This window comes from Oncorhynchus masou, chromosome 32, assembly GCF_036934945.1.
Source record: "Oncorhynchus masou masou isolate Uvic2021 chromosome 32, UVic_Omas_1.1, whole genome shotgun sequence".
Taxonomy (NCBI): domain Eukaryota; kingdom Metazoa; phylum Chordata; class Actinopteri; order Salmoniformes; family Salmonidae; genus Oncorhynchus; species Oncorhynchus masou.
Window position 1 is genome coordinate 23,940,051 of NC_088243.1, and position 27,144 is coordinate 23,967,194.

General features: G+C 45.3%; 1 protein-coding gene across 4 annotated transcripts in view; it reads right to left on the reverse strand.

Moving 5' to 3' along the window:
- Nucleotides 1-27,144, reverse strand: part of LOC135525726 (fermitin family homolog 2-like) — an 81,660-nt gene that overhangs the window by 23,340 nt on the left and 31,176 nt on the right. For 2 of the 4 annotated variants that reach the window (XM_064953526.1, XM_064953528.1), the window contains exons 3-7: nucleotides 20,747-20,980; nucleotides 11,269-11,400; nucleotides 2,163-2,388; nucleotides 1,898-2,000; nucleotides 1,489-1,596 (exon numbers count right to left, since the gene is read on the reverse strand). In XM_064953526.1, coding sequence (XP_064809598.1) covers nucleotides 1,489-1,596; nucleotides 1,898-2,000; nucleotides 2,163-2,388; nucleotides 11,269-11,400; nucleotides 20,747-20,980 — 803 coding nt within the window. The remainder of the gene's footprint in view (nucleotides 1-1,488; nucleotides 1,597-1,897; nucleotides 2,001-2,162; nucleotides 2,389-11,268; nucleotides 11,401-20,746; nucleotides 20,981-27,144) is intronic. The other 2 variants (XM_064953527.1, XM_064953529.1) reach the window with 1 other exon arrangement.

Consider the following 27,144-nt stretch of genomic DNA (forward strand, 5'->3'; position numbering starts at 1 on the left):
TTTTTCCAAGCGATTCAGAGGAGAAAGTAGACATCCACGAACGATATATCAATGAAGAGATGTGAAAAACACCTTGAGGATTGATTCTAATCAGCGTTTGCCGTGTTTCAGTCGATATTATGGAGTTAATTTGGAAAACAGTTGGCCGTTTTGATGACTGAATTTTCGTTTTTTTTTGGTACCCAAACATGATGTACAAAACGGAGCGATTTCTCCTACACAAAGAATCTTTCAGGAAAAACTGAACATTTGCTATGTAACTGAGAGTCTCCTCATTGAAAACATCCGAAGTTCTTCAAAGGTAAATGATTTTATTTGAATGCTTTTCTTGTTTTTGTGAAAATGTTGCTGGCTGAATTCTAGGCTTATAGCTATGCTAGCTATCAACACTCTTACACAAATGCTTGTTTAGCTATGGTTGAAAAGCATATTTTGAAAATCTGAGATGACAGTGTTGTTAACAAAAGTCTAAGCTTGAGAGCAAATATATTTATTTCATTTCATTTGCGATTTTCATGAATAGTTAACGTTGCGTTATGCTAATGAGCTTGAGGCTATAAATAGGATCCCGGATCCGGGATTGCTCGACGCAAGAAGTTAAAAGTAATGATGGACTGTCGTTTATCTTTGCTTATTTGCGCTGTTATTGCCATAATATGGACTTGGTATTTTACCTTCTGTATACCACCCCTACCTTGTCACAACACAACTGACTGGCTCAAACGCATTAAGGAAAGAAATTCCACAAATTTACTTTTAACAAGGCACACCTGTTAATTGAAATGCATTCCAGGTGACTACCTCATGAAGCTGGTTGAGAGAATGCCAAGAGCTGCCATCAAGGCAAAGGGTTGCTACAAAGACTCAAGTATATTTTGATTTGTTTAACACTTTTTTGGTTACTACATAATTCCATATGTTATTTCATAGGTTTGATGTCTTCACTATTATCCTACAACGTAGAAAATAGTGAAAATAATGAAAAACCCTGGAATGAGTAGGTGTCCTAACTTTTGACCGGTTCTGTATGTGCTAAAAAGATAAGAAATGTCCTAAAAAATGCTTCTCTGTGACATCACATGGTAGGTTTAAAAGTAAGAAAAACAGATTTTCAAAACCTGCAAAGAGTTTCTAGCCAGGGGTAGGGTATTTTCTCTCCCCACATCACTGTGAATCAGTGTTTAAAATAAAATTAAAAAAATGTAACTTTTTCACATATCTAGACTGGTATTGCGCCGGAGATAATGAAAACGAGGTTGAAAAGTGGTGGATTTGCTGAACCATGTTTCTGAGTTTGAGTACCGTAGCAGACCAGACACCCACCACATCCAAGTCTAACCCCTGGGCAACACGCCCATTCAATTAATTAGTTGTTCTGCCGTGTTCTGTTCAACGGGCAGTGAGCCCATAGAGAAGATAACTACTGGAGGGCTTAGTAAGCAGTCCTCAACCATGACACGCACGCACATAGGCACACACACATCTCACCTGCAGAGCGGCGAACATCATCATCTCCTCCTCAGTGCACTCTATTTCCTCAAGCAGGATGGCCCACTTGGCCTGCTCATAGAGCTGGTTCACCCGGATGGCATCGTACTGCAGGGGGGGGAGAAAACAGAGCACTAAGCCTGCCTCTTCACAAGTACACAGCATAGCCCACACACAGCACTCAGAGACATTCCAGCTGAGAAAACAGGACGGCCCAGAGGGGTACTTCCTCTCCACTCTACGCCCCCCAAAAAATCTGCCAGCTGCAGATGTAGGCTGGTGGGGAGTGTGTGTGTGCGCCTATTTTGCTTGTGGTGTGTAAGCTGTTACACAATTCAGAGAAACGCAATAAAAGTGTAGAGAAACCCTAAAGTCTCATCTGATGGAAAAACAAGTCCATGTACTGTACCTTGGGGTTGAGGTCAAAGAAGCTGTGGTATTTAAACCGCAGGAGGAGCACCTCGTTCTCCTTGACATCCTGCTCCATCAGAGACCTGGACGAGTCCAGCCACCTTCACACACACGAGAAATAAAACACACCATATTTGACAGAACAGTGACTGTCACACTTCTGAAAGAAGGTTCCACAAACAGAATAAAAGTTGTGAAACAGGGGCCAGTTGCACTACAGCAGACAAGACTGGTGCTAGATGGTTATTATTAGGGCGACTCACCCCTGGTTGATCTTGGCCTTGTCCAGGAGGGACTGGGACTTGTAGAGTTTAGCCAGGATATCGGGCGAGGATATTGGCTGGCTGACAGCAAGGATGCTGGGATTGCCCTCAGAAAGGGGGCTATCTCCGAACCAGGCGGTGGTGGGGGACAGGGGGCTGCCGTCTCTGGAGTCATAAGTGGGGGTCATAGTCTTACTGTACAGGCCTGGACTGGAGTAGATGCTTCCTGCAAACCAAACACGTTTTGTACCCTGGGTTAGACTAAGGAATGTTGGGCTCAATTCCATTTCAGTTGGAGAGTGATTGAAATTCCAATTATATTTTTATTTTCAATTCTTAAATTGGAATTTCAATTCACTTCCTAAATTGAAATGATCCCAATTGTGTAAGTGACATCCACCAAGACAAAGACATATCACAAGTACCATACCTGCAAAACACTGAATATGATAAAACAGTCACAATACAGTCCCCTGCAACAGAAGGTACTGAACGTGTGAGTGTAGCGCAAAGCACAAGTGCCTCCAAAAAAAGTGAACATTGTTCCACAACACACACACACTTGCAGCCTGTGGTTGGTAGCACCAATCTGACAGGTGCTTGATGCCCTGCAATTGCTGTTGATGCGCTTTATCATGCACATGGTTCACACGATCATGATCACATGGTCCACAACCTGAGAGGTGCACAGAGCAACACTATACAGCACAACCAGCAACATATGAGAGGGGCAGTGGAGGGTGTTACACAAAAGTGTTAAAGCTAGCATCTCTCTGATTTGTTTGTGTTCCATTTAGGGGAAACCGGTAGATGTGCGTTTGGAGGGAGAGATTGGACTCCCTTGGCTGGAGAAGTGCTCATGTATAAAGAGTTGTGTGTGTATGAAAAAATAGAGTTCTATTCAGATTTAAGCCATTGATAATTGACCTAAGACATAAATAACCAATGTTAAACCATGACACTTCCTGTTGGCTAGCCTGTAGTAACAGCCCACACACTGACCAGGCCCCATTGGCCTGAAAAAGCAGGCAGGCCAAACCACTAACCACAATCTCAACAAGAAATGGCCTGTGTGTGTCTTATACAGTCAAAGTAATGAGAACAGCAAGGGTTTCTAGAAGGCTCTATAAAGGTCGACTCGTAAATGCAGGGAGGGAGGCAAGGCAGGTCAGCTAGAGTGCTGCTCTCCCATACGCTCACAGGAGGAATCCCAAACATCTAGGGAAAGCTGATAAGAGTATATACTGTCAGGCCAAAGTGGTTACTCCCAGCCGTTGACTTTCAGTGGGACAGTGCAAATGGGCTGGAGGGCACCAACTATATTAACATTTCCCAATCCTTCAACCCCCTTCACTGGGGACTGCTAGGGTCTGGAGGGGTAGACCACCCAGCGCTTTGTCACCATATAAAAGTGTCTTGTTTCGACACATGGCTTCTGTATGGATTTGGGATGGGGTTGGTCCATTTGAAATTGGGTGAATGTATTGTTGTGGACATACCATCCTTCTTCCAACCACTTAATAATTTTATTTCACTCTTCCTGGTACCTGCTGAGCAAACCGTGAACAGATTTCTAGCAAAACAAACAGTGAGCAAAGCTGGTTTTAGTGAGCTTGGTTCTGTCGGAGTGAGGCAAAGCTTATCTTGTAACCAGAGTCAGCTGATTTCCTCAGTCAGGTGACAAGGGCAGCAGCGGGCTTCCTATGGATACAGCCTTGTCAGGTGACCAGACCATCACTCCAGCTGAGGGGTGAGGGGGGTAAGGGAAACGGGAGGCCGTGAGGAAGGGGAGAAAGCAGACAGAAGACCAGGAGAAACCTTACCTTTGACCGGCCCAATGTAAATGATCTCAGAGGCTGGAGTGGGAAAAGAGAAAAAAGAGGAAGGGAAGGAAAGCAGAGGAAAAGGAGGAAGGGAAGGAAAGCAGAGGAAAAGGAGGAAGGGAAGGAAAGCAGAGGAAAAGGAGGAAGGGAAGGAAAGCAGAGGAAAAGGAGGAAGGGAAGGAAAGCAGAGGAAAAGGAACAAGAGGACAGATTAAAAGAGACATTACAACAGACATTAAAACAAGGAGGTATTTAAAAGAGGAAAAAGGAAGAAAAAGAAGAGTAGGAGTTACTGGCACTGCCAGTATGCCAATCGAACCAGCCCTAGATTAGATCCCGTTGCCCCCTCAGCAGAGGAGAAAGGAACGTGGTATGGCAAACCATGGACAGTTCCTATCAAATTTCAATTGAAAAGCCAGGCAGGGCAGGGTGTTCGTTGGAATGACCCAGTGCTACATAACACACCTACTGAAATTTAAGTCCTGGACATAACTTTACATGATAAGAATATTGTAGAGCTGATCTGAAAGGAACAGCAGAGTAGCAGACCCCATGGCAGAGGAGCAGCAAGCATGGTCTTAGTCCTAGTTCTGTGTCATAGTCAACTTTTAGTAATATGGATAGTAACAACATTCCTGTTTCTGTTAATGGAATGTGTGGGGGGTCTGGGATTTTCTAGTGACACCGTAGACATGTGGGTGGAGATGGGTTGTGGTTTTAGAGTCAGAACTGACTCGTTCTAAACACGATCTGGATCAACCCAAAACATCCTGCTTGGTCAAGGGTGAACTTCTGAAGTCAAATCTTGCCAACTGATCTTGACCGGAGTATTGCCCCTTCACCCGGTTTCCTCTGTGGTCCAGTGAGTGTTGGGAAGGAGATAAGGAGTTATCAGGTCAAGGTCAGAGGCAACAGAGGGCCTCCTTCAGTATGGGTGGAATGAGCGGGACTGTTGGGAAAGGCAGTGGCTGAGCACCATACAGATAGCATCAAATGTAAGGAAGAGGCTGTGTGCGCACACACACACACACACACACACACACACACACAGCATCGTAGGACTGGGCCTTGTGATTCCCATCAGGCGGCCACAGCCCTTCCCAGAGGGGAAGCAACACAACAGTCAGAAATTAACTCCCAGCATCTCGGCCATGAAACACTGCACATTAAACATTTACTCACTCCTACCATCTGAGCTGGGGGGAGGTGTGCGCACACGTTTTTCTGAGTTTTTTTTATCCTAAAGCAATTTTGATTCATTTTAGAAACCCCTGGCGAACTACTAACATTGATATCCTATTGATCTGTGTGGTGATATTTGGGGCAATACCAGTCACACACACACCTGTTCAAAAGAATGGGGTCACATAGAAATGTCCTTGTTTTGAAAGAAAACCACATTTTTTGTCCATTAAAATAACATCAAATTTATCAGAAACACAGTGCATTGCCAAGAAAATGAAGATCTCATACAACGCTGTGTACTACTCCCTTCACCGAACAGTGCAAACTGGCTCTAAGCAGAATAGAAAGAGGAGTGGCTAATGTGAAGAGGTGTCGCCGGGATGCTGGCGTTCACATTAGCCACTCCTCTTTCTATTCTGGTTAGAGCCAGTTTGCACTGTTCTGTGAAGGGAGTAGTACACAGCGTTGTACGAGATCTTCAGTTTCTTGGCATATTCTCGCATGGAATAGCCTTCATCTCTCAGAACAAGAATAGACTGATGAGTTTCAGAAGAAAGTGCTTTGTTTCCGGCCATTTTGAGCCTGTAATCGAACCCACAAATGCTGATGCTCCAGATACTCAACGAGTCTAAAGAAGGCCAGTTTAATTGCTTCTTCAAATCAGAAATACAGTTTTAGGCTGTGCTAACAATTGCAAAAGGGCTTTCTAATGATCAATTATCATTTTAAAATGATCAACTTGAATTAGCTAACAATGTGCCATTGGAACACAGGAGTGATGGTTGCTGATAATGGACCTCTGTACGCCTATGTTGATATTCCATTAAAAAATATAGAAAGTTTTAAAAGGCCGTTTCCAGCTACAACAGTCGTTTACAACATTAATGAATCTGATCAATTTGAGATTATATACACAAAAAAAGCTTTTCTTTCAAAAACAAGGACATTTCTAAGTGACCTCAAACTTTTGAACAGCAGTGTATATACAGTTGAAGTCGGAAGTATACATGCAGATAAACCATATAGATTTAAAAACTCAGTTTTTCACAATTCTTGACATTTAATCCTAGTAAAAATTCCCTGTTTTAGGTCAGTTAGGATCACCACATTTTAACCTCTTGAAACTCTAGGGGCGCTATATCATTTTTGGATAAAAAGACGTGCCCGTTTTAAGCAAGATATTTTGTCACAAAAAGATGCGACTATGCATATAATTGGTAGCTTTGGAAAGAAAACTCTGACGTTTCCAGAACTGCAAAGATATTTTCTGTGCGTGCCCTAGAACGTGAGCTACAGGCAAAACCAAGATGAAACGGCATCCAGGAAATGAGCAGGATTTTTGAGGCTCCGTTTTCCATGGTCTCCTTATATGGCTGTGAATGCGAGAGGAATGAGTCTGCCCTTTCTGTCGTTTCCCCAAGGTGTCTGCAGCATTGTGACGTATTTGTAGGCATATCATTGGAAGATTGACCATAAGAGACCACATTTACCAGGTGTCCGCCCGGTGTCCTGCGCCGAAATTGGTGCGCAAACCTCAGCTGCAAGTATTTTTCCATGGAATTCAGAGAAGAAAGCAGGCTTCCACGAACGATATATCAATGAAGAGATATGTGAAAAAACACCTTGAGGATTGATTCCAAACAACGTTTGCCATGTTTCGGTCGATATTATGGAGTTAATTCGGAAAAAGTTTGACGTTGTTGGTGACTGAATTTTCGGTTCGTTTCGGTAGCCAAATGTGATGTACAAAACGGAGCGATTTCTCCTACACAAAGATGCTTTCAGGAAAAACTGAACATTTGCTATGTAACTGAGAGTCTCCTCATTGAAAACATCCGAAGCTCTTCAAAGGTAAATGATTTTATTTATTTGGTTATCTGGTTTTTGTGAAAATGTTGCGTGCTAAATGCTACTCAAAATGCTAAGCTAGCTTAGCATACTCTTACACAAATTAGTGAATAGCGATGGTTCAAAAGCATATTTTGAAAATCTGAGATGACAGTGTTGTTAAGAAAAGGCTAAGCTTTAGAGCAGGCGCATTATTTTCATTTTATTTGCGATTTTCAGAAATCGTTAACTTTACATTATGCTAATGAGCTTGAGGCTATAACTGTATACAGGTTTTTTTTCATAGCCAAACGTGAACAAAACGGAGCGATTTGTCCTACACAAATAATATTTTTTTGAAAAACTGAACATTTGCTATCTGAGAGTCTCCTCATTGAAAACATCTGAAGTTCTTCAAAGGTAAATGATTTTATTTGAATTATTTTCTTGTTTTTGTGAAAATGTTGCTGGCTGAATTCTAGGCTTATAGCCATGTTAGCAATCAATACTCTTACACAAATGCTTGTTTAGCTATGGTTGAAAAGCATATTTTGAAAATCTGAGATGACAGTGTTGTTAACAAAAGTCTAAGCTTGAGAGCAAATATATTTATTTCATTTCATTTGCGATTTTCATGAATAGTTAACGTTGCGTTATGCTAATGAGCTTGAGGCTATAAATAGAATCCCGGATCCGGGATTGCGCGACGCAACAGGTTAAGAATGTGAAATGTCAGAATAATAAGAGAGAATGAAAGTAAAGCGAGAATTAAAGCAACATCTCAAGACATCAGTCAGGAAGTTGCTGCTTGGTCGCGAATGGGTTTTCCAAATGGACAATGACCCCAAGCATACTTCCAAAGTTGTGGCAAAATGGCTTATTTATTTATTTATTTAACCAGGTAGGCTAGTTGAGAACAAGTTCTCATTTGCAACTGCGACCTGGCCAAGATAAAGCACAGCAGTGTGAACAGACAACAGAGTTACACATGGAGTAAACAATTAACAAGTCAATAACACAGTGGAAAAAAGGGGAGTCTATATACATTGTGTGCAAAAGGCATGAGGAGGTAGGCGAATAATTACAATTTTGCAGATTAACACTGGAGTGATAAATGATCAGATGGTCATGTACAGGTAGAGATATTGGTGTGCAAAAGAGCAGAAAGGTAAATAAATAAAAACAGTATGGGGATGAGGTAGGTGAAAATGGGTGGGCTATTTACCAATAGACTATGTACAGCTGCAGCGATCGGTTAGCTGCTCAGATAGCCGATGTTTGAAGTTGGTGAGGGAGATAAGTCCCCAACTTCAGGGATTTTTGCAATTCGTTCCAGTCACAGGCAGCAGAGTACAGGAACGAAAGGCGGCCAAATGAGGTGTTGGCTTTAGGGATGATCAGTGAGATACACCTGCTGGAGCGCGTGCTACGGATGGGTGTTGCCATCGTGACCAGTGAACTGAGATAAGGCGGAGCTTTATCTAGCATGGACTTGTAGAAGTCGAGGATCGGTAGGATAGTCAGGTTTACTAGGGTAAGTTTGGCGGCGTGAGTGAAGGAGGCTTTGTTGCACAGTGTCCAAGGATGGGCCGGAAGTATATAGAATGGTGTCGTCTGCGTAGAGGTGGATCAGGGAATCGCCCGCAGCAAGAGCAACATCATTGATATATACAGAGAAAAGAGTCGGCCCGAGAATTGAACCCTGTGGCACCCCCATAGAGACTGCCAGAGGACCGGACAGCATGCCTTCCGATTTGACACACTGAACTCTGTCTGCAAAGTAATTGGTGAACCAGGCAAGGCAGTCATCCGAAAAACCGAGGCTACTGAGTCTGCCGATAAGAATATGGTGATTGACAGAGTCGAAAGCCTTGGCAAGGTCGATGAAGACGGCTGCACAGTACTGTCTTTTATTGATGGCGGTTATGATATCGTTTAGTACCTTGAGTGTGGCTGAGGTGCACCCGTGACCGGCTCGGAAACCAGATTGCACAGCGGTGGGATTCGAGATGGTCAGTGACCTGTTTGTTGACTTGGCTTTCGACTTGGCTTTCGAAGACCTTAGATAGGCAGGGCAGGATGGATATAGGTCTGTAACAGTTTGGGTCCAGGGTGTCTCCCCCTTTGAAGAGGGGGATGACTGCAGCAGCTTTCCAATCCTTGGGGATCTCAGACGATATGAAAGAGAGGTTGAACAGGCTGGTAATAGGGGTTGCGACAATGGCGGCGGATAGTTTCAGAAATAGAGGGTCCAGATTGTCAAGCCCAGCTGATTTGTACGGGTCCAGGTTTTGCAGCTCTTTCAGAACATCTGCTATCTGGATTTGGGTAAAGGAGAACCTGGAGAGGCTTGGGCGAGGAGCTGCGGGGGGGGCTGTTGGCCGAGGTTGGAGTAGCCAGGCGGAAGGCATGGCCAGCCGTTGAGAAATGCTTGTTGAAGTTTTTGATAATCATGGATTTATCGGTGGTGACCGTGTTACCTAGCCTCAGTGCAGTGGGCAGCTGGAAGGAGGTGCTCTTGTTCTCCATGGACTTCAGTGTCCCAGAACTTTTTGGAGTTGGAGCTACAGGATGCAAACTTCTGCCTGAAGAAGCTGGCCTTAGCTTTCCTGACTGACTGCGTGTATTGGTTCCTGACTTCCCTGAACAGTTGCATATCGCGGGGACTATTTGACATCAAAGTCAAGGTATTGGAGTGGCCATCACAAAGCCCTGACATCAATCCTATAGAACATTTGTGGGCAGAACTGAAAAAGTGTGTGCAAGCAAGGAGGCCTACAAACCCGGCTCGGTTACACCAGCTCTGTCAGGAAAAATGGGCCAAAATTCACCCAACTTATTGTGGGAAGCTTGTGGAAGGCTACTCAAAATGTTTGACCCAAGTTAAACAATTTAAAGGCAATGCTACCAAATACTAATTGAATGTATGTAAGCTTCTGACCCACTGGGAATGTGATGAAAGAAATAAAAGCTGAAATAAATCCCTCTACTATTATTCTGACATTTCACTTTCTTAAAATAAAGTGGTGATCCTAACTGACCTAAGACGGGACATTTTTACTAGGATTAAATGTCAGGAATTGTGAAAAACTGAGTTTAAAATGTTTTTGGCCAAGGTATATGTAAACTTCTGACTTCAACTGTATAATATAAATAAAAAGGTGTAACTCAAGGAATTAGGGAAACTCTGCTTTTATTCTAATACTCAGAAAAAGTAAGACTATTTCACAGGATCACCCATGGAGTCAAATGGCAATGGGAATCCACAAGCATAGAATGGACATAAAGCATCGAAGAGCCAAGAGTCAGAGGTTGTTGGCTTAATGTCCCTTCTCCCCCCTCTCCTGCCACTCTCACCCCTTCTGTCCCCTTTTCTCACCCCCTCCTTGAGCGTACAGGCTGTGTATGCATGTTTGGGATGGTGGGCCAAGTAGATACAGGGGCAGGGCTGGGACAATGGAGGCCCATTCACACTGCCTTAGCATTATCAACGCTGGCTAACACTGCATAGATACCACAGCACAGCACCATGTTCCTCCTCCTTCCTCACATCACTGTAGCAAATTCACTGACAGGGCTAGCAGGCGGGAGGAGAAGTGGCCACGTGTAGCTATTGCTCTGCAGCCTGGTTTGAGTTTAAAATGGCAGGCTGACCAACTATGCAAGGAATCTCAACCATTCACTCCCTCCCTGCCAAGGAGTAAGGAACCCAGAGTCTGCAAATCATACCCTTACTCCTCAAACTCAGTCTTATTTAGGCAGATAACACACAAAAAAAACAAAAACATTTTGTTTGACTGTTTTTAACCCCTATGGGTGGTTATAGGTAGAGGGATAGATACTCCAAGACAAAGGATGCTATTCAACCGGTTATTGGACTGTGAAGACTTGATTCCATCGTGGACATTCCAGGAGTGGAAGTGTAACCAGAATTCTCCAGATTTACAGACCTTTCATGGTAGTATAATGAAAGGATTTTCCTCCAATCAAGGTAAGGTCCCTGGTACAGTTGCATCCCTTATATTATTAATTTATTTCATCAGAGCAGCACATGAGAGCCACAGAACCAGGACTGTGTTAAAGACATAGATTAGCCCAGCTGCAAACCGCTAACAGGCATAGTGTTTAGACAGTCTCCACAGGCTAGAAAGCATATGCCAACTGGGTTAGCATCCATAGGCCCAGCCAGTAGGATACTATGGAGTAGAAGGCTGTTGGAGATGGGGTTCAGGGTAGGCATTGTGTGTTTGAGGTAAATGAGTGAAACTTACTACCTGATCCAGGGGTGAGCAGTGGCCCCTCCAGCTCCAGAGCTGCCTCCTCAGCCTCCTCCAGCTTTTTCTTCTTCTTCTTGGGGTCGCGGGGCTTACGCAGCAGAGACGCCTCCTCTGGATGACGGATGTCTAGAGAGGGAGACACCGAGAGAGAAACAGAGACGAGTTACAAGAAATCCAAAACAGTGTCCCGGTGCTTCAAGTCTGACACCTACAGGCTCCAGAACAGCTTATCCCCTTGCCATAAGACTGATAAATACCTAACAACATGACTACACAGACAGTTGAACCCTGTATTTTAATTCTTATGTCTCGATGCACACTCAAAGGGCCCTACACACTTACGCACTCTGACACCAACACACTAAAATTGCTCACACACACACAATATGCAGATACATGTATGCTGACTCTATACACACACACACACCCAGCCAGATACAATCATATACACTGCTGCTACTCTGTTTATCATATATCCTGATGCCTAGTCACCTTACCCCTATACATACAGTGCATTCAAAAGGTATTTGTTCCACATTTTATTACAGAAATACCTTATTTACATACGTATTCAGACCCTTTGCTATGAGACTTGAAATTGAGCTCAGGTACATCCTGTTTACATTGGTCATACCTGATGTGATGGTGTGTCACTGCCCTGGTTTACGGATAGCAGGTAGGAGTCTTTCAACTCCAGGCCTCACATGAACCACACCGTTGACTTAAAGAATTAGAATAGGAGGTAGGCAAACCCAGCACAAAGACGATATGAGAAAGACCGATAGAAAGAGTTGGAGAGAATCAGAGAGAGCTGTGCACAAGGGGAGGACTCCAACACCCCCCTAACCTTCCCCAAACGAGAGGGGTGGGGATGTGTAGTCGACTAACTGCATATGTACATAGAGCTGGCACAATAATTGTGTAACCGACGATTATGGATGAAGACCATCATGAACATAAAATAACAGTTAAATGAATAATAAATCATTTTTGGGGGTTTTGAGTTGTTTGTTCCACATGAACCTGACTGAAGACGGGACAGCCAGGCATTCGTGCGGTTGAGTCCATTTCCGCGGTAACATGGACTCTTTACAAGGTGATGAAACGTCATTGCTCCTTGCTGAAAGGTTGGTGCTATACGGTATCCTTGGTACATCTCTAAAACCTACCCATTTTAAATTGCAACTTCAAATGGGGTAATGTCAGAGTTGTGAGGTCCCAATAATCCCAGATATCATGGACCCTTGCTGAAACAAACATGCAGCAGCAGCACATGCAGTCAGGGGGAGAAAATGTGAGTCAGGAAAAAAAGCAAACAATTAAAACAAGTAGAAAAATGCTATTCAAACAATTATACCGGTGACCGCGGTCATTTCACTGACCAATAAAAGCCATTCAAAATTCCATGACCGTCACAGCCCTACACGAACACACACTAAATACGCTGCAGTGTGAAGTGCAGCAGCTCCACTGATATCACACAATGTCAGTGTTGAGCAGCAGTCACTAAATAATGAGCTGTTTGTAATATGTCATGTCATAACACCATAGACTTCTTCACGACATACTGGATGAGAGACTAGCTGAGAGGCACCAGATGGCATAAACAACTACATATCAGATCTTGTGTATCTGTACATGCATGTGTATATCAAAAGACTAGCTGAGAAGTAAACAGTCACATTGCAGTTCACAGTTTGAGGGTGTGTGTGTGTGTGTGTGTGTGTGTGTAATTAAACTATGCTGGGAGCTCTGTTTAAAGTCTCCTCTGACAGGCACAGATACAGCAGACCTGATATAATGAGTAAAACAGAGCTGCATACTCCTCTCTCCGTGTTGGCTGAGGAGGCCAGGGAACCATCACTCAACATTCATCTCCAGCGTTCAGGACATTTTTGGGACGGCACTGAGGAGCTAGCTGAATCTGCCAGAATGCATCTGGAAAAGATAGATGTGCACTGTCTAGATTCTAAAAGCACAGCTGGGGTAAATGGCTGTGCTGTCTCTTGTCTATGCTTCTACTCTCATTTAAGGAGATGGTGGTTGTGACTTAGGAATTTAACTGTCATTTTGTCCTATATTTGCCCGTTTTAAAACCTCACTCCCTATTTTCCATTGCTGGGGAGGAACATGTATGTGTGGGATAGAGGGAGAGTAGTTTGTTTAGTTAGTGTTACTGTGGCAAAAAGCACTAAGAACAAACCAGACGGTAGCCCTCCCTCTATAGCCTTTCCTCCCTCCCTCTATAGCCTTTCCTCCCTCCCTCTCCTTCTTCCGCCCTCTTGCATTGCAGCACAAGCCCTGTGCCCTTATACAGCCATTTGAGTGCAGACGGGCTACCTAGCCTTAGCACTGCTGAGCACAGAGGAGTGAGTCAAGAAGTGTGTCAACGGGAGTTGCACCAAAGCGTCATGTTCTGTTACCCACATAACTGTTTGGTATTGGAAATGGCTACGTTTGACCCCAGCACCTGCAAGAGATGGGCTGAACAAAGAATGGACAGAGCCCTTCTTTTCATCAGTCACATGAAAGGAGGAGAGGAATGCAGGCCCCTGATGCAGCCTGCCAATACTGAGGAGGAGGAGAGGAATGCAGGCCCCTGATGCAGCCTGCCAATACTGAGAAGGAGGAGAGGAATGCAGGCCCCTGATGCAGCCTGCCAATACTGAGGAGGAGGAGAGGAATGCAGGCCCCTGATGCAGCCTGCCAATACTGAGAAGGAGGAGAGGAATGCAGGCCCCTGATGCAGCCTGCCAATACTGAGAAGGAGGAGAGGAATGCAGGCCCCTGATGCAGCCTGCCAATACTGAGAAGGAGGAGAAGAATGCAGGCCCCTGATGCAGCCTGCCAATACTGAGGAGGAGGAGAGGAATGCAGGCCCCCCTGATGCAGCCTGCCAATACTGAGAAGGAGGAGAGGAATGCAGGCCCCTGATGCAGCCTGCCAATACTGAGAAGGAGGAGAGGAATGCAGGCCCCTGATGCAGCCTGCCAATACTGAGAAGGAGGAGAGGAATGCAGGCCCCTGATGCAGCCTGCCAATACTGAGAAGGAGGAGAGGAATGCAGGCCCCTGATGCAGCCTGCCAATACTGAGAAGGAGGAGGAATGCAGGCCCCTGATGCAGCCTGCCAATACTGAGAAGGAGGAGAGGAATGCAGGCCCCTGATGCAGCCTGCCAATACTGAGAAGGAGGAGAGGAATGCAGGCCCCTGATGCAGCCTGCCAATACTGAGGAGGAGGAGAGGAATGCAGGCCCCTGATGCAGCCTGCCAATACTGAGAAGGAGGAGTGGAATGCAGGCCCCTGATGCAGCCTGCCAATACTGAGAAGGAGGAGAGGAATGCAGGCCCCTGATGCAGCCTGCCAATACTGAGGAGGAGGAGAGGAATGCAGGCCCCTGATGCAGCCTGCCAATACTGAGAAGGAGGAGAAGAATGTAGGCCCCTGATGCAGCCTGCCAATACTGAGAAGGAGGAGAGGAATGCAGGCCCCTGATGCAGCCTGCCAATACTGAGAAGGAGGAGAGGAATGCAGGCCCCTGATGCAGCCTGCCAATACTGAGAAGGAGGAGAGGAATGCAGGCCCCTGATGCAGCCTGCCAATACTGAGAAGGAGGAGAGGAATGCAGGCCCCTGATGCAGCCTGCCAATACTGAGAAGGAGGAGAGGAATGCAGGCCCCTGATGCAGCCTGCCAATACTGAGGAGGAGGAGAGGAATGCAGGAATGAGAAGGAGAGGAATACAGGCCCCTGATGCAGCCTGCCAATACTGAGGAGGAGGAGAGGCCAATACTGAGGAGGAGGAGAGGAAGGCCCCTGATGCAGCCTGCCAATACTGAGGAGGAGGAGAGGAATGCAGGCCCCTGATGCAGCCTGCCAATACTGAGGAGGAGGAGAGGAATGCAGGCCCCTGATGCAGCCTGCCAATACTGAGGAGGAGGAGAGGAATGCAGGCCCCTGATGCAGCCTGCCAATACTGAGGAGGAGGAGAGGAATGCAGGCCCCTGATGCAGCCTGCCAATACTGAGGAGGAGGAGAGGAATGCAGGCCCCTGATGCAGCCTGCCAATACTGAGGAGGAGGAGAGGAATGCAGGCCCCTGATGCAGCCTGCCAATACTGAGAAGGAGGAGAGGAATGCAGGCCCCTGATGCAGCCTGCCAATACTGAGAAGGAGGAGAGAATGCAGGCCCCTGATGCAGCCTGCCAATACTGAGAAGGAGGAGAGGAATGCAGGCCCCTGATGCAGCCTGCCAATACTGAGAAGGAGGAGAGGAATGCAGGCCCCTGATGCAGCCTGCCAATACTGAGAAGGAGGAGAGGAATGCAGGCCCCTGATGCAGCCTGCCAATACTGAGAAGGAGGAGAGGAATGCAGGCCCCTGATGCAGCCTGCCAATACTGAGAAGGAGGAGAGGAATGCAGGCCCCTGATGCAGCCTGCCAATACTGAGAAGGAGGAGAGGAATGCAGGCCCCTGATGCAGCCTGCCAATACTGAGAAGGAGGAGAGGAATGCAGGCCCCTGATGCAGCCTGCCAATACTGAGAAGGAGGAGAGGGAATGCAGGCCCCTGATGCAGCCTGCCAATACTGAGAAGGAGGAGAGGAATGCAGGCCCCTGATGCAGCCTGCCAATACTGAGAAGGAGGAGAGGAATGCAGGCCCCTGATGCAGCCTGCCAATACTGAGAAGGAGGAGAGGAATGCAGGCCCCTGATGCAGCCTGCCAATACTGAGAAGGAGGAGAGGAATGCAGGCCCCTGATGCAGCCTGCCAATACTGATACAGGCCCCTGATGCAGCCTGCCAATACAGAAGGAGGAGAGGAATGCAGGCCCCTGATGCAGCCTGCCAATACTGAGAAGGAGTGGAATGCAGGCCCCTGATGCAGCCTGCCAATACTGAGGAGGAGGAGAGGAATGCAGGCCCCTGATGCAGCCTGCCAATACTGAGGAGGAGGAGAGGAATGCAGGCCCCTGATGCAGCCTGCCAATACTGAGAAGGAGGAGAGGAATGCAGGCCCCTGATGCAGCCTGCCAATACTGAGAAGGAGGAGAGGAATGCAGGCCCCTGATGCAGCCTGCCAATACTGAGGAGGAGAGGAATGCAGGCCCCTGATGCAGCCTGCCAATACTGAGAAGGAGGAGAGGAATGCAGGCCCCTGATGCAGCCTGCCAATACTGAGAAGGAGGAGAGGAATGCAGGCCCCTGATGCAGCCTGCCAATACTGAGGAGGAGGAGAGGAATGCAGGCCCCTGATGCAGCCTGCCAATACTGAGAAGGAGAGGAGAGAGGGCGAGGCAGAAAGAGGATAGGGTGCAGGACGAAGTGATAATGCCATACCAACCAGAGCTCTGCAGGTGGTGCTGAAGCTGACGTAAGACACTGAACTACGGTCAGTTTTGCATTATATGCACTAATATGACTTGGGGTAGTTGAGCTGATCCTAGATCTGTGGCTAAGGACAACTTCTACCCAGAGCCAAGCAGAATGGGGTACCAGAGCAAGGCTGCAAAGCTCGATAAGTGGTTAAAAAACATGACGCTCACAAAATAAGAAACATCTTAAATCCAATCCTTTTGACAATATCCAGGGTGCCAGCTCAGCAGTAGAGTAGTAAGAACAGATGACTCATCGCTATGGGAGTGAGACCCACCACACAGAACCATTTACATTTTAGCAGACACTTAGCCAGATCGACATATGATGACTTCTAAATTATGACTAGGGACAGGAGCTTTTGTGGATGGACGAACAAACATACAATGTTAATAGATTGATATTCAAGCTAGTGTGTTCATTTTGGGTAGAAATAAAACTGAGGTCAAACCACACATATTTGATCAACATCCAGGCCTTGACACTTTGGACAGTGAACCAGACCACAGTGTGATGGTCCACAAATGAACTGGACCACAATAGACCGCAGTAAACTGTTGATAGAACGCTGGTCAACTACACCAGAGGACAGAGCCTGGGAACTGACATTACACCTCTCCTTCTATCCCTTAATTTATCGTCTATACATTCCTATCAGTTCTTCGCTCCCAAGTGAAACAGGCCAGCCAGCTCTGAGCAGAGTGGAGAGACCAAGTGAAGCAGCAGGACTGACAAACTAACTGCTCGTCTAGACTGCCCCATTGGTCAGAACCTGATAGAGACTAAGGCCTACCTCTAACACCTCAGGCTGCCAGGTCAGGTCCCACAGTCAGTCGTGTACAAGTCAGATGTGATGGCCAACATTTCCTGGCGGTCTTCCTTGGTGGAATGGAAGAGGCCTCAGCTTGCTGTGAGTGCTTGAGGATCCTATAATAATCACGCTCTCGGTGTGCAACACCTCCACTGTAAACTAAATCAGCACGAGGGAAACAAATACCTTATAGAAGAGAACAGAATATAACCAAACATTTAGACTTTCCTCTTATATCAAGAGGTCACTAACTATAATAATAGTGCATCAACCCGATTCATTTAACAAACCACCAGTAGGCTAAAGCAGTCCCCTTCCCTACACCCCTGTGTAGCGCCCATACTGGGCTTCCCTCTGCAGACAGAAAGGGTGGCAGAGATGCGCACCAACATTTCTGCTGCGGACTGTGATCTCGCCGTCTCTGAGGCAGACAAGCCGCACAACCGTGTCATGGTTGACACCTCGTCTGTCGCCCACTATAGATCAGTTTTACACACCTGGCCCAGGTCTGTCCTTTGGGCAATATGGGGTAGTAGCACTACTGGCACACAATGCCAGCTTTAAAGAAATCAGGGAAAAACATTTACTAGACTGGCTCAGAGTATGAAGGATAAACACGCTTTTTCACCATCCAAGTTATGAAATCGTCTCCCCTTCAATGACTGAGACAAGCCAAATAAACAACATTGTGCAGGATCACAGAGCTGCCAGTGACTCATTGATAGTACTAAGACAGTTAGAAAGCTGGAGCAGAGTGAAGGGGTCATTTTACTACGACGTTCTGATGAGTCTCACTGTCTGCACCATCTAGATGGACTGTCTGTGGGCTTGGCTGACTGGCCTCTAGCCAGCTGCTGTGGACATGGGAGAAAAGCAGCAGTGCTGTAATAATTTGATTGATCCCCCTCTCGAAATGTGTGTGTGATTCACATGGCTAGAGACTCCAGCTCTGTTACGCATCTGGTAAAGGGAGAAAGAGAGACGAAGGGAGCAAGAGAAGAGAGAATGACAAGTAGAGAGAGCGAAAGAAAGTGTTTGGATGTTAGCAATGTGTGTTCAGATAGTGTACTTTGTTTGTTTGGTCTGCACCAGGAAACAGCTACTGCATGACCAAAGACAAAAAAATCCCCTGCCTCCAAATCAATCATTATGAGGAAAGCAAGAGAGGGGGAATCAGACAAGAGTGGGAGTCAGTCTGAATGGTCAGTGTCTTGTACAGCTGCAAAGATAATACATCTCTATACCCGCTCCCCCTGTCTGCAGTGTCAGCCAGTTGGAAAGGCCTCCAGTCTTCCCTTCTTGGCCCTGCTTATTCTTCATTTCATTCCCCATGCTGTGCAGCGCTCTGACAGTCACACACAGGAAATTATTCAACTAAAAGTTCCCCAGATAATGAAAAATAAAATAGTTCCAGAAGAGGTCACCATAAGAATGATATGATTGAAAACTTCCCAGAGAGAGATGCACTGCATGTACCTCCCCAGCCACCGTAGGTCATGCGCCAAGTCAGCCAAGAGCAATTTGTCCTGAATTTCTCAAATGAAAAACAGATTTATTGTGGCAGAGGTAGACTCATTCCTAATGAGGACTGTACAGCAGAGGTGGGGGGAGGGTTCTGCTACTAGCCCTTTTCATTTAGTTATTCAGCCATCCCTGAATAAGAGTCACCCAGTTTATTTATACTCGAACAAATGTTATTTGTCCTTTCTCATTTCAAAGAAAATGAATTCATAGAGGGCCTCTTTTTGCCTTTCTAAATAAAAAACAAGGTTTCAGTGCTACCTGGAAGAGCCAACCATAACAGTAAAACAGCCATAACTCCTGAGCCGTGCCTTCTGAACAAAGGCCAGAAAGTGCCTGATGGAGGTTTCATATAGAAATCCTCACCTGCAGCTGCTGTCTTCATTTGAGACAGAGGGCTCTGGTTGGATCCGACATGGAGGAGTGACCGAGATCGGTGTTACAAGGTCAGGAGGGCATTAGGCTCCGATGTTTGACCTCTAACATTAGCTGACAGGGCCATAGGGCAGAGATATGGATAGAGGAAGGCTGTCTGCTGGTCGTCAGGGTGCAGGGCCTTGAGGGCTAAATCTAGACAGTAGTGTGTGTGTGTGTGTGTGTGTGTGTGTGTGTGTGTGTGTGTGTGTGTGTGTGTGTGTGTGGAGACAATATCCATCCCTGAATGTTTGAGTCATTCAGGTGCGTTAGATTGATAGACTGTTGACTAAACAGGCTTCAGACCATTTTTCACAGCTGTAGTTCAAGGACAGGTCTAGCAGAGGCAAGGTGCCTGAACAGTCCGTGTCACCTCTCCTGACAGGGAGCGTTGATTGCTGATAGCTCAGGCTCTGTTTGATAAACAACAAAAAGCTAAAGGGAAACAAAGAGCAGCAGCAGACATGCCTGGCTCAATGGGAGGCGGAAACACTTCCACTAGTTTGCCTAAAAATATACACAGTCAGTATTATGGCAAGGTTAGAAAGAGTACATACTGTACAGCAGGGATCATCAACTAGATTCAGCCACGGACCGAGTATTTCTTGAGCTGATGGTTGGGGGGGGGTATAATTACAAATCATTTGCAGACTGCAAGAGGCCCAAACAGTGGCGCAGCGGTCTAAGGCGTCACTACTGACCCGGGTTCGATCCCGGCCGCGACCGATGAGACCCATGAGGCGACGCACAACTGGCCCAGCATCGTCCGAGTTAAGGGGGGGGGGGGGTTTGGCCGGCCAGGATGTCCGTCTCCTTCGCGCTCTAGCGACTCCTGAACGCTGACACGGTCGCCAGTTGTACGGCGTTTCCTCTGACACACTGATGCGGATGGCTTCCGGGTTAAGCAAGCAGTGTGTCAAGAAGCATTGCGGCTTGACAGGTTGGTGTTTCGGAGGACACAAGGCTCTCGACCTTCGCCTCTCCCGAGTTCATACGGGAATTACAGCAATCACGAAATTGGGGAGAAAAAAAAAGGGGTAAAAAGTATTTTATTTCATTTTAAATAAAACGCCCAAACAGATAAGTTTGACTAAAACATCATTTCAAACCGTATATGATTACATCAGTCTATTATGCGTGGGAATACTTGGGAACAGATTTCTTAAATTAAAAATCACTTTCCTAGCATTTTTAAAGTCTTATGTTCAACAATGTAAATGCAAAAAAATACACATTGTTTTGCTCAGAAAACTTGGGGGGACCGCAGGCCACCAGTTGGGGAACGCTGTTGTACAGGACCATTGGTAGGATAGGGGCATTATTGAGTGTTGACAAAATGACTGGTGACTTACTGAAAGTCTTGCAGATGTCAGAGACGGCCTTGAAGACGCGGTCGGAGAAGTTGACCTTGACCTTCATGTGTTTCATGTTGGGCAGCTGCAGGCGCAGCAGCTTGTGCTGGGGGGTGAAGAGGAGCCGGGCGTCTGCCTGGATACCATACTTGTCCAGGGTCCAGTGGGTCTTCAGCAGCCACGTCTTCTTTTTCTCCCACCACAGGGCGTGGTCCGACCAGTCCTTCTTCACATCTGATGGAGGAAAGGAGAGGGTATTAGTTTGTCAGTCAGTGACCAGCACAACATTTATTTGCTTGTTGCATTGACTAGAACAAATCCTGAGCCAAAACACTGGATGACAGTTTCATAACTTTCAAAAGAGTTGAGGAACACAAACCTGTAATGTGTATGGAATTCACTGACTGGAATGACTTATGTACTGCCTACGGCCAAAATACTATATTCTTTCTAAACATATGACACGAACAGGCTTCATTATGATCAAATTAATTGAGACCATGCAAATGAAAGGAGAGCCTTGTATGTGTGTAACTGACAGGGTGATGTGACAACACCAAATGTGTCCCTCACGGGCAGAGGGTCACGTTTACGACCAGGGGGGTGAGGTTGAGAGAGAGGGCTCCTGAGGTATTTAGAGAAAGAGGGGGTGGGGAACTTAGTGAGTAGGAGGGGAAGTGTTTGAGGAGAAGGGGAAGAGTATGAAAGAGGTCGGCATTTCCATCGAAAAGGACCAATGAGCTCCATCACGTGAAGTTTTTGGAGCATATCAAATTGAAAGCTAAGAGTCTATTTTTGTGAAATGAAGCCATTTGTCATGACGTTGGCCTGGGGGTAGGTTTATGACAGTCATAAATACCGCTTTCCCCCTTTCTAGCCTACTGATGTTAACCAAGGGTTTTGCAAATGTAACATCAGAAGGTGGGGGGAAATGAACTATATTCTGGTATTCCGACCAATTGAACATATGCGGTGGTACTTAATGAATATGATGTCAGTTCGGTTGTCATCTGAGACATTCAATGATAAGATGACAAACTCTAGTGGAAAGTCGACAGAGTTATCAGATTCACATGGAATTGTTGAATCATTTCATATTGAAACATTTCAATTTAACGTGATGGGATGAAATGTGATTTTAGCTTCTAAAATGTGAGATTTGGGTTTTCAATAGATAGGGCTCTGCTCAATCAGTGGTCCGCCCCTGTGAAGGGACATGGGCTATAAAACTTCTCAAACACGCCCTCCTCTCCCTTCCTATATAAAGCCTTGACGACAATATAACCTCCTGTTCCGAGGATGTGAGGACGACAGTCCGATGTCAGAATGGTTCAGATAATAACTACAGAACGAAGCCAACATCAGCGTGAGCTTTGGTTGCGAATGGTATGAACTTTGAACTCTTATTCACTACAGAAGTGATACCTCCTAGCCGTTGAGTTAGTAAAAGCCGCTGAAAACGAGGTTCAGGAAGGAACAGACAGAGTATCCCGTCTACCACACAACGACGTTACTACAACGTATTCAATTTACCAGCAGAGACATTGTTCAAAGGACAAAGGACTCGGTTGGGCAACACGGCCTTCCATCTACCACCAACCAACCTACCTAAAGGCAGCTCAGAGTAAATATTTATTGCATTTTCCCTTTCCAAATGGGCGGTAATTTAGAATGCATAAGATACTGTATTTACGATAGCACAGCTTCGCCCTTTGTTCCTCAGTATTCCCGCTCTTTCACCCAGACCTTTTCTTTTGTGTAACCAGCTGTCATAAATGTTCCGCCCACTAGGGACGTTTTCCTTTATGACGTACTTTGTAATCAAGTTATGATTTAAATGTGTAATTCTGTGTGATTAGTTAGGTATTTAGTAAATAAATAATTAAACCCAATTTTGCATTGCTGATTCAACTTCTTAGCCAGGGTTTGTGCAGATATCTGAAAGTTGTAAATTCTTGGTTGAGACTGAAGATGAAGATTAAATGTTGACTGTTATTGATGTAAAATATTACTAGATCTTTAAGAGTTTATTCAGAAGATAACAGCTCTATAAATATTAGTTTGTGGTGCCCCAAATCTCTAGTTAATTACATTTACATGATTAGCTCAATCGGATATCATTAATTACGGAGAAATTATTTTATAGAATAGCATCACTTAATCCGGCATAGCCAAAGACACGACACAGATTAAAAAGAAATCCCCCATCTTAAAAGCAACTGAGACTAGTCAGGATCAAGGGAAAGGTGAGCGGAGCAATGTACAGAGAGATCCTTGATGAACACCCCAGTCTGAGGTCCTGAGCAGGTTAAGGTTCAACTTCATAAGTAAAGGCTTAACAGATGAAAAAAGGAGTCTTCGAAAACATTACCAGAAAATGCTTAAAAGGGTATCAGAAACATATCAAAACACAATGTCTACGTGTAGGCCCCTGCCAACTAATATCAACACATATATATTTAGTTTGATACATGTTTTACCTTCTTTTAGGTTTAAGAAATATTGCCTTATATATTTTGGTAACACAATTACATCTAATTCCTCTCCCACACTGAGGAAGGAAAATGAAAGTTCACAGAAGTGACAAGTAAATTAATGTTCATTAATTGTTTATGGGTCATTGAACAAGCATGAGAAACGGTGTTTAAACCCTTTACAATGAAGATCTGAAGTTATTTGGATTTTTACGAATTATCTTTGAAAGACCGGGTCCTGGAAAGGGGAGGTTTCTTTTTTTGGTGATTTTAGTTAACCGCACCTCAGATTGCAACCCAAATAAATGTTTCAGAAATCAAGTAACAGACATCAACATCAACTGTTCAGAGGAGACAGCGTGTCAGCCCTTCATGGTTGAATTGATGCAAAGAAACCACTACTAAAGGACACCAATAGAGGGAGACTTGCTTGTGCCAAGAAACAAGAAACATTGAGATTAAATTGGTGGAAATCTGTCCTTTGAGTGAGTCCAAATTTAAGATTTTACGCTCCAACCGCTGTGTCTTTGTGACGTAGAGTAGGTGAACGGATGATCTCAGCATGTGGTTCCCACCGTGAAGCATGGAAGAGGAGGTGGTGTGATGGTACTTTGCTGGTGACACTGTCGGTGTTTAGAATTCAAGGCACACTTAACCAGCATGGCTACCACAGCATTCTGCAGTGATACACCATCGCATCTGCTTTGCACTTAGTGGGACTATCATTTGTTTTTCAACAGGACAATGACCCAACACACCTCCAGGTTGTGTAAGGGCTATTTGACCAAGGAGAGTGATTGCGTGCTGCATCAAATGACCTGGCCTCCACAATCACCCGTTCTCAAACCAATTGAGATGATTTAGGATGAGTTGGACTGCAGAGTGAAGGAAAAGCAGCCAACAAGAGCTTAGCATACGCGGGAACTCCTTCAAGGCAGTTGGAAAAGCCTTCCACATGGTTGAGAGAATGCCAAGCGTGTGCAAAGCTGTCATCACAGCAATATATTTTGGTTAGTACACTTTTTTGGTTACTAAATGATGCCATGTGATATTTCATAATGAAGACGAAAAACTATTATTCTAAAATGTAGAAAATAGTAAAAAATAAAAGAAAGTGTCCAAACTTTTGACTGGTACTCCATGTTTCACAAGTCTGGATAGCACAGTACTGAGTACAGTCCAAGACAATACAGTAGTACAGTACAGATAGTACAATATACTGTACTGAACTATACATTACTCTGCTATGCTGTATTGTACTCCCCTGTGATGTCCAAACTTGTGAAACATGAGAATGGCATTCATATCCATAATTATACATTTCTGTGTAGTATAGATCAGGGACCATGACTTAATTACGCTACCGGGTGTAAATCCACTTCACTTACTTTAGTTCAGTAAGAAAAAAAAAAAGAGAGTTTTTCAAACTCAAGGGGCCATGTCTGACACCACAGTCTATCTGCAGAGCAGATATTTAACTCAGTTGCACCTCTACAGAAATTGCTAAAAAGTAGTCTGTGCAGAGAGTTGTTGAAAAACTGCATCCTTTGTTTACCGTGGAATTGCCCATAACACCGTGAGGATATCATGTTTTAAACCTCACTCTTTGTTCCAGAGTCACACAGTGATCCCAGTAATACCAGAGACATGTCACAAAGAACCTCTCACCTCCCAGTACACTGTCTGACGGGGGTTCACCACAATGAGTGTCCTTTGAGCGCGGTCTTCAGAAAGGTGAAAACCCCAGGGACTTGAGGCAACTGACAGCAGCTGGTTAAGGTCTGGGAGGGTGTCTCGCTGGTCTGGGAGGGGTGTCTATTGATCTGTTGCTCCTGTGTGAAGTGTTGGGGATACGTTTGAGAGCGATGTCCGAACTCTAAAGGACATCGCTCTCAAACGTATCCCCAACACTTCACAGAGGAGCAACAGATCAATAGACACCCCTCCCAGACCTGCAGGACCCCCCACTGGACCTACACAGAGGACCCACGCCAAGAGGAATTACATCCAGACCACCGCACACCCAGACACATCCACACCCCAACCAATCAACCCCCCCAACCATGCCCACACCCCATTTAGGCCCCCTCAGATCAGACCTATGCCACTCCTGCCCTTCCCATGCACTACACCCCCGCAAAGAGGGCCTCAACATGGAAGCCACACATACACCCAGATAGTGAGCGGGCAAACAGTCCCAACCCCCACTCTCACACTCACCCAAGCCAATGGCATGTACCAGATGCTCAGCAGGCTCTGCTCACACTTACTGGCCTGAGGCCAAACAACATTGAACACTCTGGAACAAAAAGCCTTCACTATATCATCCTGGAATATCCAAGGCCTGAGGTCATCTGCCTTTGGCCTGAAGAGCAGAAACCCGGACTTCACCAAAGAAATCGGTAATACAGACATTGTCATCCTGCAAGAAACCTGGTTTAGAGTAGACAGACCCACTGGTTGCCCTCTCGGTTATAGACAGCTGGTAGTCCCATCCACCAAACTACCAGGTATGAAACAGGGAAGGGACTCAGGGGGTATGCTAATTTGGTATAGAGCAGACCTAACTCACTCCATTAAATTAATCAAAACAGGAACATTCTACATTTGGCTAGAAATTCAAAAGGAAATTATCCTAACAGAGAAAAAATGTCCTCCTGTGTGCTACCTATATCCCCCCACTAGAATCCACATATTTTAATGAAGACAGCTTCTCCATCCTGGAGGGGGAAATCAATCATTTCCAGGCCCAGGGACATGTACTAGTCTGTGGCGACCTAAATGCCAGAACCGGACAAGAACCTGACACCCTCAGCACACAGGGGGACAAACACCTGCCTGGAGGTGACAGCATTCCCTCCCACATATGCCCCCCTAGGCACAACTATGACAACATAACCAACAAAAACGGGTCACAACTCCTGCAGCTCTGTCGCATGCTGGGTATGTACATAGTCAATGGTAGGCTTCGAGGGGACTCCTATGGTAGGTACACCTATAGCTCATCTCTTGGCAGTAGTACTGTAGACTACTTTATCACTGACCTCAACCCAGAGTCTCTCAGAGCGTTCACCGTCAGCCCACTGACACCCCTATCAGACCACAGCAAAATCACAGTCTACTTAAACAGAGCAATACTCAAATCATGAAGCATCAAAGCCAAAGGAACTGAGTAACATTAAGAAATGCTATAGATGGAAGGAATGCACTTTGGAAACCTACCAAAAAACAATTAGGCAACAACAAATTCAATCCCCTTTAGACAATTTCCTGGGTAAAACATTCCACTGTAATAGTGAAGGTGTAAACTTGGCAGTAGAAAATCTTAACAGTATATTTGACCTCTCAGCTTCCCTATCAAATCTAAAAATCTCAAATAGAAAACCGAAGAAAATTAACAACAATGACAAATGGTTTGATGAAGAACGCAAAAATCTAAGAAAGAAATTGAGAAACCTGTCCAACCAAAAACATAGAGACCCGGAAAACCTGAGTCTACGCCTTCACTATGGTGAATCACTAAAACAATACAGAAATACACTACGGAAAAAGAAGGAACAGCATGTCAGAAATCAGCTCAATGTAATTGAAGAATCCATAGACTAACCACTTCTGGGAAAATTGGAAAACACTAAACAACAAAGAATTATCTATCCAAAATGGAGATGTATGGGTAAACCACTTCTCCAATCTTTTTGGCTCTATAACAAAGAATAAAGAGCAAAAACATATACATGATCAAATACAGATCTTAGAATCAACTATTAAAGAATACCAGAACCCACTGGATTCTCCAATTACATTGAATGAGTTACAGGACAAAATAAAAACCCTCCAACCCAAAAAGGCCTGTGGTGTTGATGGTATCCTCAATGAAATGATCAAATATACAGACAACAAATTCCAATTGGCTATACTAAAACT